Source organism: Pleuronectes platessa, chromosome 15, assembly GCF_947347685.1.
Source record: "Pleuronectes platessa chromosome 15, fPlePla1.1, whole genome shotgun sequence".
NCBI lineage: Eukaryota > Metazoa > Chordata > Actinopteri > Pleuronectiformes > Pleuronectidae > Pleuronectes > Pleuronectes platessa.
The window spans coordinates 15,213,948-15,234,916 of NC_070640.1; the positions used below are offsets into that span (position 1 = coordinate 15,213,948).

Below are 20,969 nucleotides of genomic sequence, written 5' to 3' on the forward strand. Positions count from 1 at the left end.
TATGTCTACAACCTTGCTCTGATCTACTCAGATCACAGGATCTCCAGCTGGGGGAGGAAGAGCTGCACTGTCACACTTAAAAAAAAAAAAAAAAACGTTATAATTTTATTCTCGATTGAATGGCATTGACACATATCGTTAAACTCCCGTTTATCCTGTCACAATAGTTATGTCACCCTACAAAGGTTTAGAAAATATGAATTTATGAATATTTTTAATAAATGCAACATGACAGGACTTTCCATTTTACCTTTCCACCTCAAAAAATGCTGGGGCTCAGAGGGTAGATCTATTGAACAGACCTCTATTCTTCCCCACTACTTATTCCAAATTACCCTCATTTACCATATGGAATGACTGGAACAATGAATGTCTGGACTACGTGACATGGAATATTTTTTTTCCTCAGATTCTCAGACGAAAGACACATCCTTTGCACATACCGGTTTTAATCTGCAGGTTTTGAACCCTGCACAGTCCCCACCCCCCAGACCAGTTTCAGGGATCATAACCTTTTATTCACAATATACTAAATGTTAAGTGTTACAGCTTTTTAGAAAATAATCCTACCACGCAGACAACACAAATATAATTCCAAAATAGTATGTACATAGTACAGAAGTTATACTGTACATTCTGTTACATGCTATATTACAAGCATTATACTTGTATTTATTAAATAGTCCTGGTGGCTTTACATTATAGTAGTGCATCAATCAAATCTCCAAACCAAATAAAAGAAAATATGATGAGGCTGTTAATTCCTGTCTTTATTGTGATGTTTTAATCATGACTTTCTCGATCTGTGACTGTGGCTTTGTTTAGGATCTGTGTAATGTGGAAGATCCTTGTGATGAGTTCACTTCCAGACACAGCCTTGAATGGAAGTTTCTGTTTTTAGACCACAGGTAAATGGTTTGTTTCCTCCTTTCAATCAATCATTAGGTTTTTATTTGTAACAAAAATCGTTCTAATGTGAAAATCATCTTCTTCTTTTTTTTTCAGAGCTTCACCAATCATCGGCTACTTACCCTTTGAGGTTCTTGGAACGTCTGGCTATGATTACTATCATGTAGATGACTTGGAGCTTATAGCTCAGTGTCACAATCAGTGTAAGTAACATGTCTATCTGCTGCATCTTTCTTTCCAACCTTCACCACCACATCCAGGAATCCATTTCTCTCAAAGAGGTTAATGTTAACATACATGAATTCACTGTACTGGTGCAAAGACCTGTGATGCCTGAACATGTCACTGATGTGTGTCTTCTTTTTCTCCTCTTAGTGATGCAGTTTGGAAAAGGTAAATCGTGTTACTATCGCTTCCTGACCAAAGGGCAGCAGTGGATTTGGTTGCAGACTCACTACTACATCACTTACCACCAGTGGAACTCCAAGCCTGAGTTCATTGTCTGCACTCACACTGTCGTCAGGTAAAACTGATTATTTTACCCTGGGGTAGTCTTGACGTGTGCCAAGTCTGTGTGTATGTCATCGGCTGTTTTGGCAAAGATAGCGGTGGTTTTAGATTCAGACAGGGGTCGATCTACACCTGTCATTCATGCTGTTTCTATCTGCTGTGATTCAGTTATGCTGAAGTGCGAGCTGAAAGGAGGAGAGCGTTTGGCCTTGAAGAGATCTCTCCACCTGAGATAGCTCCCTCCTCTGTGAAGGTAAGGTATCAAGACTCCTTTTACTGTACATACAGTCTGAGAGGCCTCCAAGGACCAAGCCTTATACCTGACCCTCTGTTTTAAACCTGGCTCTGTGTTCTAGGCTCAGGAGCTGTACTTGGACATCTGCTCGACACTGGACCCTACACGGGACAAAAACAGTGGTGCACGTTCGGTATCCTCCCACAGCTCCCGGAAGTCCTCCCACACAGCGCTGTCAGACTCTGCATGTGAGTCATCCTCTGCTCCCTAAAGTGCTAACTCGCCCAACAGCGGGTCAATATTTGCAGTTATCCTGCTCCTGTATGGCTGCAGGATACACTGTCATTTAAATTTGGCAGAAAAAGTGTAAGAAAATAAAAAAAGTTGAGCCTTCGTATTTTAATCTGAAAAGATCCTGTGATCAGATTTAAAACCTCTTCAACAAACAGATTATAAGTCAATGAAACACCCACTGATATGTGGTTGAGGATGCATCTATGATTAAACGTTTTTCCAAGGTTTACTTTAGCGTGGCCTATTTTTCTGAGCCTCCAGTCTCTCTGACTTCATCTGCTCTTTCTCCCACCGTTTAATGGAATAAAAGCCTTAACGGCATCTGCATATTCATGATTAATACACAGCAGCAGATTCGTCACAGTTGCTGTTAATGAAAAGAAACCTATTGTCAGTGTTTCTTTTTTTTCAAATACATTTTTTCAAACTACATCTCTGAGAATAATGTATTTGTCAATGATTTTTCTTTGCTTGCTCATTTTGCGTCGGCTACATTGACAAAAACGTCCAGTGAATGAATCACAGTTTGTGGGCTCAGTCAGAGGCAGAATTCGGTGGCAATCAAGGGCTAGTGAATCAGCAGATTTGTTACACAACAATAGAAGAAAGGCAATTTATAAGTGGTTCTGGCTTTATCGTAGAAAAAAATCTGTGGATATTCTGTTCAGGATGAAACAGAAGTATTTTGAAAGAGGAGAGACTTTAGAGTTAAATATTAATAACCCTTATGTAGCACAGTGTTTCCTTCCTGAGAGTTATACAACCTATTTCCCATTTCATCCAGTTGTTATGCCTCAGCAGCAGCTGGTAGCTTTGTTTTTGGCTTGTCCTTCCGTCCATCCTATTCTCATGAATGCGATATCTCAGGAACACCTTCAGGGAGTTTCTGCAAACTTGGCTCAAACGTTCACTTGGAATTAAAGTGGAAGAGATAGAAATAGAACTGAATAAATCTAAAAAAAAATAGTTTGGGCCAATAATTCTAATATTCATATGGTGATTGACAGAATTTAAAACAAATGTCTTAATAGATTAAATAATGAAGAGAAAGAATTATATGTCCGAATGGTTAAAGTTAAAATTCACTGGCATCAAAATATTCAGCAAAAAATACTTCTCTGGCCCTTATTCAACGACTTAGCTGGTTGGCAGAGGCAGACAACCACAAGGTGCTAATTCTAGTATTTATTTGCAGCCAAGAAGTTCTTAAAAATCGTTTAATGATAGAGCTGTGTCTTGCACTGATAAAGTAATGCATAAGAAACTGTATCTAGAGCATCAAGACCTTGTATATAACTTACCGGTGTTGTGGTTATCAGTTAACAGAGAAGAACACTGATAACAATCTAACTGAGCAGTGACCTGTCTCTTCTGCAACAGCTAACTCCTACACAGAGGCCTGCACACCATCGTGGCAGTCGGCTTCCATTGGGACGGAGAAGACTTCTGCCAGACTCCAGCCTATTAGTTCAAAGGTCAGTTTATTCAACGTTTCCGTGTCTTTGGAGATAAAAAATGCTCCGTGAAAAACAGCCGCACCCAAGTTGGTGCAATATCATGTCAGAGAGTGTGCTGGATTGTAAAACTTTGTCATTTCCCCCCTTGTAGAATTTGGCACAAAGACAAAATTCCTTTGACCTCGCCCCCCAAATGAGCCTCCCCCTGTCTCCTACCTGCAGCAAGCACTCCGCAATGGTCAGTGTTTAGAATTCCTCTCCTGCCTTATTGCCTTCCTCTGTTCTGTTTGTGTACAATGTCTTACTGTTCTGTCTGTTGCTGCTGCATGTCTTCATTTGCTGCTTGTACGGACACAGTTAAAAAAGAAATAATTATCAAGATTATATCTTGTTTATGTTTTTTGGTTGTTGCTTTCCACATATTTGTGCATGTATATTGTTGTGATAGAAGAGCAGTTTTCATAGACTGTGTATAGAACTCGTGTCCAGCTCCTCCCACTATCCTGAAACGAAGCCAAAATATTGCAGATGAGAACACATCTTGTGCTGAAGATGTCATTAACCTAAGACTGAAGTCATCTTTGTAAAAATATCTTTTATTTCTTTAGCATACATGTATTTTTACTTTTTAGTTGGCCCATGTTCCAGCGATTAAAATGGAGGAGGCCTATACTGCAGCCAGTGATCAATACGCTTTGGCTTAATTTTGCTGAGCCATCATTTCGACCATCTTAAAGGGATAGTTCACCGAAAAATCTCTCTTTCTCATGTGCTGTCATCCAAGTGTCTGGAAGCTCCGACATTGTTTTTCGGTGAACTATCCCTTTAACATACAGTCTATGGCAGTTTCAAATGAAAAGGTCTGATGTGCTTTCCTCATCACGATAATGAACCATTATTATACGAGTATTGACAAATCATTGTCTGCTTATGTAGTTACTTTCTCTGGAATACAAAATAATAGAACACAGCTGCTGTACAAAACAAAACTGTCAGCTCATTCCCAGTTGATTTTTTGGATCATGTCTCTCCAGCAACAGCCAACACAGCAGCAGCCTCATCCGCAGTCGCCCATGTATCCGCTGCAGCAGCCTCAGCTCGGAGTGATGAACCAGCTGAAGGAGCAGCTGGAGGAGAGGACCCGAATTCTGCAGGCTGACATCAAGACACAGCAGCAAGAGTTGCATGACATTAAGGAAAAGCTCCATTTGGCTAACCTCCAGGTAACTCTTAGACAGAAAAAAAGTAAATGGGAAATAAGGTATTGTATCTATGTAATTATTTATTAATTTAACATTTACTCTTAGCCACAGACTTACATCTAACATAGAAATTATCAGAGAGGTGTTTGTGAGCTTTTCTGAAAAGTCACCATCACATCATGGGCCCATGTTGCCTAACTTCACACTGCAATGTTGGAATGGCCCCACCAAGAGGCCAGCACTAACAAGCTCAGCTCCAAGCACCCTAACCACTACATGACCTACATAGCGCGCACAGAGAAGAGATTCCTCTGTCGTGTTGTAATATTTGTTTAATAAAGATGAGTTGTCTCTTTGTTTAGTATCATTGCCTCTCGGGTGTGAAGATGACAAGAGATGAGCTGTGATTTGAAACGCAAACACCTGTTATCCATGCCACATATGACCAGTTACCAGCGTGTTACCTCGACCAATTCTGAATAAACTGAAGGCAATATAGACATACTGCTGTGAGCTTAAACAGACTAAACACTCAACAATTATATGCAGAATAGCATTTGAATCTTGTTTCTCTTTATAATAAACATACTTTTTCAACAAAAATCACTGTTAAAGTGAAGTAAGGATAAATTCATATTTTCTGTGTACGTGGATTTGTTAGATGCTGTTACAGCAGCCTGTCCACGAGGACTGTGGCCCGGCCCAGCAGCAGCCTCAGCAGCAGGGCCTGGGCAGGCCGGCCCAGCAGAGCCCGTCAGGGGTGATCAGGCAGATCTCAGGCCACCCAAAACCACCAGCCTGCGGGGCCCACAGCTCGTCCCCTCACTCACTCCTGAGAGAGAACAGCTCTCCCTCGACACAGGTGATCATGAAAACCTGAAACAACACAAGATGTGTTAAAACACAGCTGTTAAAAAAACGATTCAGAATACGTGCAATAATTAGCAAGTGGCGTTTCACAACCTACTTCAGGCACAACGGGGGTAAATGTTATGGTTCAGCCCTGGAGCAGTCGGTTCTCGAAAGATACAAACACCACAACAACAGCAGCAGCAGGCGGTAGCTTCATATCCAGTTTCTTTTTCTGCAGCTTGTTTGCGTTGTAGAGAAAACACAGAAGAGAACATGAAAACCTGAATTTTCAGGTGATGGTTGGAACTTAATAATCATTTCATACAATCCACTTTCATACAGGAAGGATGTATGAGCATAATTAAAAAGTATGTAATTTGGATTCTGTTGGATTCTACTGTTTTTATATGCTGCTGTGGTATCTCATCGCAGGTCCAGCAGAGAACTGCGCGGGGCGGGCAAGTGCAGGCAGTGAGTCTGCCCGTGCAGCCGAACACGAGTCTGACGATGCCCTTCTACAGCAACCCCATGATGTTCTCGCCGAGTAACACGCGGCCTCTGCAGGACGCAAACCAAAGACACACAGAAAACGATTTCAACCCAGATGGACAACTACGGTGAGAATATAAAAAAAGAGGGGGAAAAAGACACACAGTTTCCAGTCAAATTCCCAGGTGGTACAGACAGTATGGCGGACATCAGTAATACAATCAGATTTAAGAACTGCATCGGTGAGGTAGAGATATAAGAAAGAAAAAGAAGCAGATGTACATTTTTGGTAGAATAAAAGTTTTATTCCAGCCGGACAGAACCGGCAGGACATGTACAGTACATACGTTCCAAACTCTGATATGCCAAAACTTAAAATGCTGAAACATATTTTTCTTTTCATGAGCTACTTACTTTTTTTCTGGAGTGTGTATGTGTGTGATTATTTCTGATTATTATAATTAGAAATATAAGTGTGGCTCCAAATCATTTCTGGTAAGATGCAGGTACATGCTTGATACTTTTTAGACTAAAAGTTGAATGTGATGACCTCATTCTTTTTGACATCCTGATTTGAGTTTTCATTTCCAACATATGAACTGAGTTCTTCTAGTAACACATTTAATTTTGTGCAGCATGCTTCTCAACCAACCAATGCAGACACTGGTTCCCACTAGCAGTGTCACTTCACAGCCTCCCCAGTGCAACATGGGCATCTCCCAAACCATGTGAGAACTGCACAGACACACACACACACACACACACACATATATACACACACACACACACACACACAGTTATCTGTTTGTGTGGTAAAACCTCACATTGAGCTTGAGCTCTTCTTTGTGCCCTCTGTGCAGATACACCTTGGAGCAGCAGATCATCGCCCCGTCGTTCTCCATGCAACAGGTCAACTGCAATGCCGTCCTTGTTCCCTCCCCGGTCTTCACGTCACCCATCATGTTCCCACACAACAGTTTCATCCCACCACAGCCTCAGTCAACCTACAACACTCAGCCTCAGGCCTCCCAGCACTCCCTTCAGCTACAACAGCCCCAGCAGTTCTTTCAGGTATGGCGACCTATGTATGGCGACCTATGTGTAGCGGTGCAGTAATAGCAGCCACTGTGTGTTTTAGTTTCTACTGACATCGGTTAGACTTTAAATGTCATCTCCTGTGATGGGTTTTGGTAAATTGATGCACAGGCCGTTTCTTTACTGAATAATATTAATTATAGGCGTAACACTGCATCTAAATCCTCCTTCAGAAAACTCAGCTTTTTAACAAACTTGTGATAAAATCTTAAATTCATTTGTTCAGATCAAATCATGTCTGAATTATTTTATCATGAACATCATGAACCTCCATGGATCACAAAGGTGTGTTTTACCAGGTGCCATAAGGAAAACAACCGTGTCTCAGGGCTTCATTTACTTTAAGGATTTACTTGGAAGGTCCTCAAAAGAATGTAGCTATTAATTAATTAGCCAACAGTCGCATTTGCTTAGAATTAAGATGAAGTAACATATTATTAAATTAATATTATTATTATTATATACAATTTTGTAACATTCTTTTTTGTTTACACAGATGACTCAAGGACTTGTACATGGTGGTTCTACTCCAGCATTCTTACACGCCACTAACGTTCCACAGCAAAGCACTGTGGGATACATCCAGCAGCAGCCGCAAGCACAGCAGCCACAGCAGCAAAGGCAGTACCAACATTCCCAAAACCAGACAGGCAGTGTTTCAGACTTCCGAAATATGCTGACCCGGTAGCGCTGTGGACTCTGTCATAGCTGATTTCTCCCTCGGTGTCGTCGGCATGTTGGCAGCAGCACGCTGTGGCGTTTGAAGTCAACCTTGACGTCATGTTCTGCAAGAGAAATGCTTGAAAGTGGAAGATCGTTGGTAGTGACCCTTTTGATGTGAAGCTGTCTGTTCAGAGGAAGGAGTGGAGCGATAAAAACCCCAAGCAGAAGCTGCACTGACCTGACGTCAGCCCCGGCCGTCAGCCTGAGGGGCTGAGCTCACTTCACGCTCAGGCGTCAGTCAGTGACACCGCTGGAACACGTGGATTATCAAAGCTCTCAAGAAGACACAATTTTCACATGTTTACATGTGGACCTTTTCACCTAACACAAGAGAGTTTCCTCCTTAGTGTCTGTTTGCACTTTGTACCACCACCACCCTGAAGTAGAATATTTATTTTTGCCCATGAAGTAATATTCTATTTTTCTTTCTAATAATGGCTTATCAATGAGATTAGTTTTCAAACCTAAAGCTTGATACCCCCTCCCAAGTAACCTAATATCCCAACTGGTCAGATCTTTAGCTCCAATGAAAATGCTTCATCTCATGAGGAAGTTACATTTTGTCCCACCAAGCAAAGATTTGTTTGCATGAATGTTTGTGGCGAGTTGCTTGAGAGGAGCTTTACAGCTTTATGATTGTGGCACATGCAGTAATGAGACGACGATCATATCTAACATAAGGTGTAATCAGATGTAACATGCTACACTGGGGAACTGGGGGGAGGGGAGATCCCCCAATAACTAGAAAGGTCTATCTAGATTTTTAAAGCCTCAATCTGGAGTGTTACAACTATCACACCACTTCTCATAGAGAATAACGGCAAAGCTCGGAAGGGGGGGGGGGGGGGGGGGGATATAATGTGTGCCTTTAACCGTGGCGCGTCCGTGGCGCAGTTTGATAGTTTTGTCTGATTAAGGCTTTAAAAATCCAGCTCAGGTCCGTTTGGAATACAAAGTTATATTTTCATAGGTCATAATTTATTATTTTCCGCATCAGATTAAATCAAAGGACATCTAGATTTGTATTGGATATATATGAAATATATATTGGCCGCTTTTTGCCACGTGAACATCTGTATTTCCCAAATCTTTCTTTAAAGATGGTATCTAATAAGATTCATTTAACTATTTACTGAAACCCTAATGAATACAGTTCATGTTTAATTTATTACAGATATATATGAAAAAAATATATCAGATAAGAAACTAGTTTTATTTAGATTTTATGTTCATACAGACATTGAAAGGTCAACACTGGTCTTAGTGTCTCACCCCATCATGTTCTTACGAGAAGAGAGCACCACCTCTGATCTGTGTGTTTTCCCACTGCTGTGATATCTCTGTTTGTTTAAGTCTGGTCATTTGATCGCATGAGTTCAAACGCATGAAATCATGACATTTTGTTGAGAAGCTGGGCTCATTGACAGGTGAATAACGCACTGCTTCCTGCTATGATTGTGATCTCATTGGGAAAAAAGAGCAGATATTTCATATACCTTGGAAACAAGGCCACCTTCAATGTGCTTCTTTGTGAAATATAATACAACAAAAACACTAAATTTGTCTTTATGTTGAAGTACCGAGCATCGGGTGATTTGCAGAGTCTGTTCTGTCTGTACGTCAAGATCTCGCTCTTTACACACTCTGCTGTGAGAGACAATCTCCTGAGTTGTTAGTGTTTGAGAGAGGAGGAAAGATACAGGTTGATGCGCTGAGGTGACAGTTGTAACAGAAGGAGGTCAGGAGGGGTTCGGTGGAGCCAGATTTGCAGTTGAACGATGTCGAGGAAGAAAACGTACGTGCCTCTCTGTAATGACAATCACACACTACCAGATTTTACTGTGCAGGACCTGTCTGTGTCAGAATCTGACCTTATGATTATTTATATCCATTTTCTACCTTTAAATTTGTGTTACATTACAGGTGAATTTTGCATTCACTTGAAAAAAAAAATTCCAGCTCTTTTCTTTTTTATGTACAAGATCATTTTCTGTTGTCATGACAAAAATCGATCTGCTCTGTTTTTAGGAAACTAACGAGAGCTGATTTGTTCTTTTCTTGTGAAAACTGGGGCAGACTGTTTTCTCGCGAAAACATAAATTCAATAAAATAGCAAAAAAAAAATCTCATGAAAGTAGAAAATGTTAAATGGAATATGCTTCCGTAGTTCTCGGATAGTTTCAGCAGACACACTTGATTCAAATTGGCCCCATTCAAGACCGACGCTGTTCACATTGGACGATAAGACTCAGAGGTCATAATACTCTGTGTGTATGTTTAGTGCAGTTTCACACTTCCCATGTGCAATGTCCTTTTGGAAAGAAAAAGAATGTTAATTTATACTGTTTTAAATGTTTCAGAGCAGATGTACGATGTATATAGAAGTTTATAATAAGCCATTGTACCATGTAAATTATATGGAAATATTTTTTTAATGAAATTGAAACATTCCTTCAGCAGTCGATATGTAAGAGGTATCTTTATTTAAAAAGGTACAGCGCGTGTCCACTGAAGGCTACGATCGCGACGATTACACAGGACTTGGTCTGCATGGGATTGTGGCGCAGCGTTAGCTTCAGAAACATCACGGCAAATGAAAACCAATGGAGAGAAATAAAGAAATAAAATTCAGAATCTTAATCTTTACGTCCTCATCAAGCAGAATTTCAGACACTTTTAGAGCAGCAGCAGCTGTGTGGTGATCAAAAACAGCTGCGTCTCTAATAAAGGGTAATTTAGCCATGAGCGACTGAAGTCGTTTGTGCTTTCAGTTAAATCGGTTTCAGTCTTTTTTAAGATAAAGTGCAATTGTAAACAGTCATGAAAATATATTTTAGATGGGAAGCGTCAGTCTCTCTTCATAAGTCTCCAAACTTTCTCATGTTTGAATATAGAAACAATAAAGTGACGTACCCGTAGCCAGCGACTAAGATGTGCCATAGACGACTATAGTTCTGTTTTCATTCATTATTTCAAGATATTTATCAACCTTTCGGGAAGTGCAAGTAAAGATTTCTCCGTGAGGTTGTTTTTCCATAGTCACACACCAGATCCATTTTTCAGTCCATGTCTGTTTAACTATATATTTGTTTGTTTTGCCTTGCTAAGGTGGGCGACTTCAGTTCTATTCATTAAACACAGTGCATTGTGCTCCAGCTGTGGGTTAAATCATTTTTGCTTTGGACAAATCACCAGAATGTTTGGATGGGCTTTTATTTTTGTTGGTGTGAATTGTAAATAATCCCTCTGCTCTGTTAGGAAAGTTTTTCTTTGAGTTAAATTCTCTCCACATCTGTTGCTGCTGCAAAAATTATTTTATTTGTCTTTCCTCAAACTGTCAGCTTTTCTTCTTCATGGGCTTTTCATCGAGTGTCTATGTCCTTCGAGGGCATGTGGTTTATTAAGTCACATTTAAACTTGTACTTTTTTCTGATTTGTAAAACAGTGACTGACTCAGATCAGCGCTCTCTGGGTGAGATATGCCAGGAGATGAACAAAACACACCTGGTACACAGCCATTTCTGTTGTTTCCCTACAGAAACAAAGATTGAATATATTGTATAATAGAATGTAAAAAAAAGTTTAGACTACATAGTTGTTTATTTTATATGTCTAATAGATTTACATATGTATGTTACATGATTTAAAAAATTAAAGTAATTTTGTAACAGATAATGAAGTGTCTTATTAGAGGAGGTGAGGCTTTTTTGCGAGTTGGTGTTGCACAGTCACTTGTACGGCTTGTTGTCTTTCTGTATTTACCAACAAAATAAGCTTTAAAAATATTGTTAATATTGTTTTAAAAGAAATTAACAAATTAAGTTTACATTCTAAAATATCTTGATATTATACTATATTGAATTATTTATAAATCAACCTGGATATTGTGAAATATATTGAAAATAAATATTTTAAACATATGTATTGTTATTCTGAGCAAACTGTTTACAAAGCAAATGACTCATGTGCAAGTGTGTTTCTCAGCTGTGTGTTCTTAATGCAGGAATATTTTCACTGGTGAAAAGTGAATCAATCCATGAAAAATGATACCAGCAGATGTAATTTTCAACACTTCTCAGAGAATTCTATATTGTTTCATTAAAGAATTTGTTAAGTTATTTAGACCTTAATTACTGGCTGCCAAAAAAATATAAAACATCCTCACCTCCAAAAGTCCGAATTTATTTACCGGTGACGTTTCGAGCCCCAAGGCTTTTCCTCAGACTTCTGATAAAGAACAGAGACATCTTAAGTACCCACAATCCATTTATTACAAATCACAAGATGTATCATCAATATGGTATATAAAATACAGAATATATACATATAGTAGATATCAAAATGACACATAGAAACATAGTCCATGTGAACTGGCATACAAAGGGAAAACCAACTGATCTGTAAAAGCTTGTATTGCACAACAACGTAGTAACATGAGTATTGAGACTTTACAAAAATATCACACAAACGTGAACTTTTTGGGATTTTTCTCTCAAAAGATTCAATTAAATACTTTCATATTAGACCATTCCTGGAATATTACTGCCTCCATCGATGATTCATGTATGTTTTCTCTTGATAACATGATCTTTCTCCAAATATTTCTCTATAAATCCACCTAAATGTTGATCTATGGTGTTACTACCTATTTTAACATGTACCCAGATAGAGACGCCTCAAATAGTTAGTACTTACGGCTACTATTGATGCAACTTAAATGTTATGGGTTTATATTTTGTACACAATTTTTCTGTCTACTATGATATGTATATATTCTGCATTGCAAGTGATTTGTTAAAATCCATTGTGGTTATCTAAGATGGCGACTCTTTTTATATCAGAAGTCTGAGGAAGACCCTTGTACCTAGAAAATCTTTGACATGATTTTATTTTTGAAGATTCATTTGACGGCAGCCAATCAAAATACAGGTTTCCTGGTCAATGAAATGAACCTCACAGTTTTTTTACAAACTGACACTGCTGGTATTTATTTATCTGTCAGTCACAGTAAATATACAGCTGAATTCTGAAGGTTAAAAAATAAATTTGTATTTTACAGACCAACATTAGATTATAAAATATTTCACGATCTACAAAATCTTGTGACATTTGCTGTACATGTGTTACAGGAGAATTTATAAATTATCAAGTTGAAGTTGGATCTAAAACAAGTGAAGGTTATGTTTCTGGACAAAATAACTTTCTGCTGACGTGATTGTAAAGTACCACAGGGGCGAACACTTGTTCTTGTTGAGCTGTTAGTTGAGAGCAACCTCCGAAACTCTGTAGATCTTGTTGATCACGACTTCCACCGCTTCTCCACCCAGATGACAAAGGTCCAGAATACACACGACATGTTTATCCTCCAGCTCACCGGCACTCTCCAAGATCTCCTCTGAAAGACACACATAAAAAAAACACATTGACAACTGGACAGCTCTGGGATGTAGCGACCGTTTCCTGAGCTGGTTCTGTTCCTGGCCTACCTGGCCGGGGAAGCGCTGAATCACTTTGGTTCTCTGTGTCACTGAGAGGACAGAGGAAGCCTGAAGCAAGGCAGGACAGCATTGTGTTGCCATGGGGATCCTGAGGAAGACCCACAGCCCTGGGCTCATCTGCACTCACAACAGGAAAATATGCAGCATCGACTGCTATCTGTTTGTTGATGCCTGTCACGAAGATTTAGAAGAAGAAAAAAAGAGAAGTTTAGAAAACTGATTTTAATAATCTTGGTTTAGCTCGACAACCTAATAACATTGCAACTAAGGTCATTTCCTAAAATGTTAATTTCAGTCCTTCCTGAAAGCAGGCTCGAGAATTGGCCCTCCCTGAAATGTGATGGCTACTCATGATTCTAAAAATCAGCAAATATTTAACTACACTATTTGTTAATAATAGACAAATAGATAGAACAAATGTTAACTAGAAAGGCATTCAGTAGAGGGCATGCCTCCACCAAGGCCCAACAGTCCCCTTAAATTCATCAAGCTGCCTGACCTTGTTCAGACATGTCAGGCAAACAGTGAAAATGTCAAATAAACTGTCTCTGACAACTTTAAAGAAGGTGAAGAGTAATTCTTGGATCTTCCCCAGAATTGAAAGGTTTTTTTTCTCCACCCATGTGCCATCTTTCCACCACGTTTCATGGAAATCTATAGAGTAGTTTCTGCATAATCCTGCTGATAAACAAACAGATAATGAGATGAGTTTTCTCACAATGTGCAGCTGGGTTTCTGCTAACAGCTGGTCTCAAACCTCAAAATGACTTATTAAATGGCATAAAGGTAATAAAAATTAAAAACATGAAAGGTCAGTGCTCAATGACTACGACAGCAGATTTTCTCCTCTTGGGCCAGATAATCATAAGACAGAGATGCTGCCTGCATCATCCGAGTGATTCAGAGTTTATTTTAGGGAGCGAGAGGATGTTCTGACACAGAGTGTGAAATTGAATTTGTGTTTTTCAGTGCGGGGTCATCTTGTGCATCGCAAATCAGAGTAATTGTAGTAGACTGCTGCTTTACCCAATATCGTCACGTGGTAATATCCTCGACAAACCACAAGTGGGTTAGGGTTAGCGCTTTGCTCTGGCGTCCAGTGTGTTGGCTGAAGGTTACTCCACTGCAGGAGGATGTTCTTCGCATCAGACGTAAACCTCTGAGAGACGCTGTCCTCGTAAAAACCACCTCGACACAAATGCTCAGACATTTCTTCTCTTTGACTCGGCCAGCCGCTGCTTTCCCAGTATAAAGCATCAAAGTCTGGCGGAAAACAGACACAAAAGTCAAAGAGTCAAAAACGAAACCGTCTCAATTCGCAGAAGGTCCACGCGGTGAAGGTGTAGCTCTAGGAACTCGCCTTGAATTGGATTTTGAGATGCCGGTCTGTGTTCCGCATCCTGAGCTTCCTCGGATTCAGGAGCGCTGTGGTCATCTTCTTCCTCCTCTCGTCCGTCCTCTGCACTCTGACGTCTGGCTCTTCTGTACGAGCAGAGACAGATGAGTTCAGGATGGTTGAGATGAGTTTACTGATGAACAAAACCACATGAATCTCCTGTACCTTTTTGATGGAGTGCTACCACAATCCAAAGACGACCCCGTGGCTTTTCTGGAAAACATTTTCACATTTTCACATGATACATTTGATTTATTTAATTAAATTCAGGTTTAAAACGAGTTTGATGAACTACAAAAAATGACTTAATATCAAACTCACAATCCTTTTAATCAGGGGTCAAATCCTACCTCGTCTCAATTCTTCTTTTTCCTCTGATTGCTGAGATTTTCTCGCCAGAGGGAGATGTTGAAGTGTCCGTCAAACTCTGCTCAGCTGCTGAGGGATGCTGCTGTGTGTCTGGTTCACACGTATCAGTGGGAACACTAGGAACCTGCAGGAAACCAGTTTATTAATTCTATAGTTTAAAAAGGTCACTTTTTGCTGTGAAATAATATTTTTTTTATTTACCTCTTTCTCGTGTGTGACTTGTGACTCTGTGATCTTTGGGGTGTTCCTGTACCTCACCGATGTGATCTGCCCTTGAACTGCCAGTTTTTTATGCTCCCTGTATTGCAGGGTCTCTAGCTCCCTCTTCAGGTCGGCCACAGCAACCAGAGGAACTTGAGCTGAAGACGGAAGATTTCAAAATGGCAAAATGTGCCATGTACAAATAAAACCCAATCATTTTCCTGTGAGATGCAGAATTTTAAATACAGAAAACGCAATGTATAAAGATTCAGTGCAGCTATGGATTAGGAGTCAGACTGAGGGGTGTACAGTACAATTGACTTATCTGGACCACACACTGCTCAGTATTTTTTGGCGGGACTGTAGGACAATGCTGAGCCAGACTTTATTTGATTCCTGCCGCCCACTCGAGAACAGAGTGAACCTCATTGTGGTTCAGTACTGACGCAGGACTCAGCATTTCATGTCTTCACATTTCAAGAGTCAAAGCAGGTCAAATGAATGGCCTCTGGAATGAATATGCTCTGAAAACTGAAAAACAGATGTCTGACATTCTGTGTTTTCTCTCCTCACCTGAGACGTCTGCCAATGACTGTGTGAAAACCTTTGGGGGACAAGGATAACAGTAATGGCCGCCAACAGCAGTCTTCTGGAGGACGACGTTGTCCTTCAGAGTTTTGGTCCATTGGATGAAGTTCTTCACTTGGGGGTGACTCACATATGGCTGACCTTTGTGGTAGCCTGTTGTGGACACAGACAATACACAGCTCAGCTCCAAGTGCAGTGACCATCACATGCACTTATCATCAGGTTGTTATTTGTTTTCGTTCACTGAGAGTAAGATTGCACAAAAACGGTGAAAGGATGTGGTATAGGTCAGGGAGAACACATTAAATGTTGGTGGGGATACCGATCAGGGGGCCGCTCCTGGAATTGAATGCTTTCTTTAACATTGTAAGACAGGACGGTATTCAAACATTTTCACAATTTTCCCAGGAAATAGTTCAAGGATCTTGGTGAAAGAAAATCTGGGACATTCCGGGGATGTATTTCTATGAGTGTGTGAAATTTGGTGCAGCCTGATAGGATCTAAGGGGACTGTTGGGCCTTGGCGAAGGTGTGAGCTCTACGCAGAGCCATTCTAGTAATGGTTGTACTGACCTGTGATGAATGTCTCTGTCTCACAGCTGCTTGTGAGGTAGGGCAATGAACCTTCCACTTGACAAACCCTCATCTGAGTGCAAACCAAGTAGGTCACTGCGGAAGAGGTGATGATGATTAATGAATGAATCAAAGTAAATGAAGCTGCTTTTTAGTCGGACAACAGAGCCATCGGGTACACAGGCCCAGGAGACTTACTTGGGCATATAGAGTTGAAGATCTCCGGTTGAGAAGAGGAAAAAATCTCCAGGATAAAAGGATGACCAGACGTCCCGTCCACAGCGTGGACCCAGCGGTACGTCCAGTATTTTTCTGGACCTAAATAGTGAACGTGGTCAATTCCCAATAACTGAATTATAATCAATCTGCCTTTACAAGTTATTTACATTTAATATAATAAATATAAACTTCTCTTGCCCTTGTTCCCTTTGCTCTTCACTCTTTCAACTCGACCAACAAACGTCACCAAACCGATGACATCACATGCAGAATTGTTGGCTAATTTCTCCAACTCTGACCTGTGGGACACAAACATAACACGAGGCAGAACCACAGTTATAGTTATCAGAGGGGTAGAACGCGTGCTGGATAAAAAAGGACAAAGCTAAGACAATAGAGCAACAAGACTGTTTCATTACCTGGTGGTGAACTGGTAGGAGACCTCCGGCAGTCCCCACTGAGGCAGCACACTTTTTGGGGACACCACAGTGATGATTGACACTGGGTTGCGAGCGTTGAGGCAGATTTCTACAAATGCAGACAGTGTGAAAAAGTGAACGTTATGTGTGTAGTTCACTACTGCTTTCAGAAATCATCGGAAGACATTAAACTACACACAGGTTTTTTGGAATACTTTAACTTTTCCATAAAGTAGGCAGCAGGACAGCAGCACAAATTTCTCCAAGTTGACCCGAATATACTACAGTTCAGTGAGAGTGTTGTGTCTTGTTTTCACACGAACAGTGTGGTGGTACTACGCATTAATGTCCAGCTGGGATCAGTGGTTCAGCACATACCTATAGAGTTAAAGCTCTTCATTCTGTGATGGTCCATTTGCGGCCGTGACCGGTTTGGATAACTCGGCTTCAGGGTGTAATTCTGAAGGTACAACACAGTGCCAACGTTCAGCCTCTGGTAAAACTCTGGGCAAAGTTCATTCCAAAGCACAAGGGACATGGTGCCACTCTGGTCAGCAACTTCAATGTATGCCTGAAATATACAGACAGAGCATGAGGTGAGAAAAAGCAAACTTCACTTTGTCGCAGCAGCACCACGGTTCCTACTCACCTGGTAGGGGTAATCAATCTTCAGACCAAACTTCCCGTAGAATCTTAATCTGGATTTGTGTATAACCTTCACCAATAGAGGCAGAAGACTCCATGAGCTTCTAAAGCCAGACTCCAGACTGGAAAGCAGTGTGATCTTGGACACTGTTGGAAAAAAAAGAAGACATCGCAGACAACAAATCATCAAGATTTTTACTGCAACGTGGCAGCTAAAGCCACGGAAGATAATTTATTTGTAAAGGAGAGGCTTTAACTGGAGAGAGGAACAGATTTAGGAAATGTCTTTTAATCAATGTTAGTATTCATACCATGTATAGTTTATATTGTATATATAATCTTAACTGTATATTAAATCATTAAAATAAAGCTTAAAAATTGGGTTTTCAATGTCTTAAAACTTGAATGGGTTACAATTATTTCCTAAATGAGTATAATATTGTTTCAGATGAGTGAAATGAAATTTGTTTTATTTAATTGGTTCTCAATCAATCAGTTAAGTGTGTGTATGTTTATATTGTTTACATTTTATATATTTGTATTTTTCAGAGATGTCCATAAATACAGCAGCAGTTTAACGACAACCCTTGGGGTTGTTAGAAACTGTGATGGTAGATTTTTGCTGGTTGGACTGTCGGTAAGAGAGATTTCACAAAAACAATTGAGGCGATCTCCATGAAATATTGTGGAGGAGTGGAGCATCACCCAAGAAACAAACCATTCAAATCTGGATCACTAGCACATCAAGAAAAGTGTTTTCAAGGTGTGAAATAGGGTGTTTATCAAAACATTTCTAGATTTGTCAAGAATCAATTCATGGATGTTGATTTTTTTAAATGGGGTATGTTTAGGGGACTGATGAACGTGTGAAATTTGGTGCAGATGCAAATCAAAAGCTATATCTAGTGGATCTAAATGTGTTTTCATCAAGAGACTGTTCAGAGCTAGTGCCGTTTTAGTTCATTACATTTTTTTGCCTGGCCATAAAATAAAACTAATCATTTCATTTAATGAACTAGAATGTCTTGTGCTATTATATTTTGATTACACGAAATGCCATATCATTATTGCAGGAAAGGTACAGAGTCAAGCATCCTATGATATTTGACCACCTCAGTCACGTCAATGCAGATGAACTCATTGTGTAACTGTGGCACCAGAGAGCAGCATCTCACCGTCCAGCACCGTGTCGGATGAGGGGGAGCCTGAGCTCCACATGTCTCCCTCCGGGTCGTCGTTGTTCCACAGACACAGGTAGTGTTTGCGGCTCACCTGGAGGGGGACGTCGCTCTGCAGCACCACGCTCTCCTCCATGCCGTGTTTGATCAGCATGGGCAGCGAGCTGACATCGCTCACCCGGGGCAGGACCACGGATCTCTCTGCGACGCACCTGAGCCGCTCGATGGAGATGAACCCGTGTCCCAGCCTCCTCTCGTTGTACACAAAGGTGCACTGTGTGATGCTGATGTCCGCCCCGGTCCTCAGGGTGTTGCTGGTGACCAGATGGTTTAAACCCGGGTGGAGAAAGCACTTGGCTCTCCAGGTTCCGTCAGTGACAGTCACATCGTAGGTGTAGGTTTCGACCTGCTGCCCCTCACTCTGGTCGGATAAGTACCTCTGCAGAGCAACGACAGCTACCGGAGCCTCCTCCTCGGCCCCGAGCTTCAGACACTGTGTGGATGATAACCGCTGCAGGGTCCTCTGGAGGAAAGACATCGCCCTGGCACCGGGCGCAGCCGAAGAGCAAGAGGACTCGTCCTCCATCGTTCAAAGTAAACTCAACTGTTCACCTCGTAGCGGCGCACGTCATATTAGCTCGTTAGCTAAATAACTAGCTTCTTCTGGACAGTGTAACCAGGTTAAAAGTATCACTTGTGAATAAATATAAGTGATCTCACAACAAATAGTTGTCTGTTGTTATCTGACAGTTACATTCAGCTCAGGCTAACGTTTCAAACACCCCGGGTGCTGTTTGATTGCGTCACTATTTTTCTATAACAAAAAAAACGTGAATAGAAATAAACTCACTCAATGTATGACCTAGTTTCTATGTCTTAAGTTACTGTACCCTATTATTTAGTCCGGATGAAAGACGGCACGGAAAGTTCATGCGACAAAAACAGTTTTGAAATTCCGCGCTAAGCTACTGACCGGGGTCGTTTGGACGTGACGTCATCAAAAGCGACGGATGTTTGGAAACGTCAAGTTTGTAGTTTGTTTGGTAAATTGTTCAAATTTAGAGTCTACCTCTGTCTACCGAACAGAGGTAGACAAGGTGAGGCCCTATTAATATTGTAAGGATTATTTTTCAGGCAAATGAATTGGCTTTTTCAAATCAAATCAAATCAAAGTTTATGGTACATGCACCAAATAACTTAGCATCATCAGAGCAGTGACATTCTTATGACCTGGCAGGCAACATCTAAGTAGTAGACGGGCAATACAAGATAAAAAGATAACATATAACATAGTAACATATAATATATAACCTAGTAACATATAACATATAATGAGGGCTTTAACATGCTCAAATTCTAACCATAATTTGCAGAAAGTTATGTGCAATTGATAGCGTTGATAGTGAGAATCATTGAGGAAGCAAACTATAAGTGTGTGTGTGTGTGTGTGTGTGTGTGTGTGTGTGTGTGTGTGTGTGTGTGTGTGTGTGTGTGTGTGTGTGTGTGTGTGTGTGTGTGTGTGTGTGTGTGTGTGTGTGTGTGTGTGTGTGCGCGCGCGCGAAGAGTAAAACTGTGCCTTTAGGATTAGTTCTGGGTCTATCTCAAAAAAGACTGAGGGAATGAAAAGCTCTGAGGGAAAGTTACAGTGAACATTTTCTAACCCGGAAAACCATTCGTTCCCCAGCGAGTGAGGAGACAGAGCCAGAGCCATGGATTCAGCTTCACACACCACACTCTTCCACCTATTACAGAAAGATTTGAAAAAGCATCAGTTAGTAAATTACCGAATGAATGAAGCTGTGTGTGAACAACTGTAACACAACACTGCCGGAGAAATACTTTAAACCTGGTCTGAAATCTCATCACATGTGGAGACACAGGTTTCCCTCATTATAATTTTTATTCAATAGCACATTGACTTTGATGCACATTATGACACTCCATTATAATAGGAGTGATTGCGGAGGACTGCTGACGTCAGTAGTGTGTATCAACAGCTGGTGTTGCTAATCGGCTGTAACAGGTTTTAAAGCGTCGTTAAAGTGAAGAGGTAGAAGACTTGAGGCTGCTACCACCAAAACATTTGAGAACATCCAAAAAAAGGTGCTGCAAGATTT

The 20,969-nt window shown here is 40.6% G+C and overlaps 2 protein-coding genes across 3 annotated transcripts in view; one reads left to right on the plus strand and one right to left on the minus strand.

Moving 5' to 3' along the window:
• npas2 (neuronal PAS domain protein 2) overlaps positions 1–11,686 on the plus strand; it is a 38,461-nt gene extending 26,775 nt beyond the window's left edge. For both annotated transcript variants that reach the window (XM_053441267.1, XM_053441268.1), the window contains exons 10-21: positions 826–908; positions 1,006–1,112; positions 1,285–1,432; positions 1,588–1,672; positions 1,776–1,902; positions 3,329–3,423; positions 3,557–3,643; positions 4,440–4,628; positions 5,892–6,076; positions 6,584–6,676; positions 6,809–7,019; positions 7,540–11,686. In XM_053441267.1, coding sequence (XP_053297242.1) covers positions 826–908; positions 1,006–1,112; positions 1,285–1,432; positions 1,588–1,672; positions 1,776–1,902; positions 3,329–3,423; positions 3,557–3,643; positions 4,440–4,628; positions 5,892–6,076; positions 6,584–6,676; positions 6,809–7,019; positions 7,540–7,731 — 1,602 coding nt within the window. In that variant the 3' untranslated portion in view covers positions 7,732–11,686. The remainder of the gene's footprint in view (positions 1–825; positions 909–1,005; positions 1,113–1,284; positions 1,433–1,587; positions 1,673–1,775; positions 1,903–3,328; positions 3,424–3,556; positions 3,644–4,439; positions 4,629–5,891; positions 6,077–6,583; positions 6,677–6,808; positions 7,020–7,539) is intronic.
• A 328-nt stretch (positions 11,687–12,014) lies between these two features.
• Positions 12,015–19,840, minus strand: radx (RPA1 related single stranded DNA binding protein). Its single transcript, XM_053441269.1, has 15 exons — positions 18,850–19,840; positions 17,679–17,821; positions 17,408–17,600; positions 17,030–17,138; positions 16,809–16,909; positions 16,590–16,709; positions 16,392–16,487; positions 15,804–15,971; positions 15,231–15,388; positions 15,011–15,153; positions 14,826–14,873; positions 14,625–14,746; positions 14,291–14,527; positions 13,253–13,435; positions 12,015–13,161 (listed from the first exon to the last, which is right to left on the minus strand). Exons 1-15 carry the CDS (start codon positions 19,436–19,438, stop codon positions 13,025–13,027), a joined length of 2,547 nt encoding a protein of 848 aa, XP_053297244.1. The 5' UTR covers positions 19,439–19,840; the 3' UTR covers positions 12,015–13,024.
• Positions 19,841–20,969: the final 1,129 nt, after the last annotated feature.

Excerpts from the sequence above, each read along its gene's own strand:
- radx (XM_053441269.1), bottom strand. The coding sequence starts at position 19,438 with ATGGAGGACGAGTCCTCTTGCTCTTCGGCTGCGCCCGGTGCCAGGGCG. Across the intron at positions 17,139-17,407 it reads GAAGAGCTTTAACTCTATAG|AAATCTGCCTCAACGCTCGC; the intron begins GTATGTGCTGAA and ends CTGCATTTGTAG. Across the intron at positions 15,389-15,803 it reads GTCATTGGCAGACGTCTCAG|CTCAAGTTCCTCTGGTTGCT; the intron begins GTGAGGAGAGAA and ends TTCCGTCTTCAG.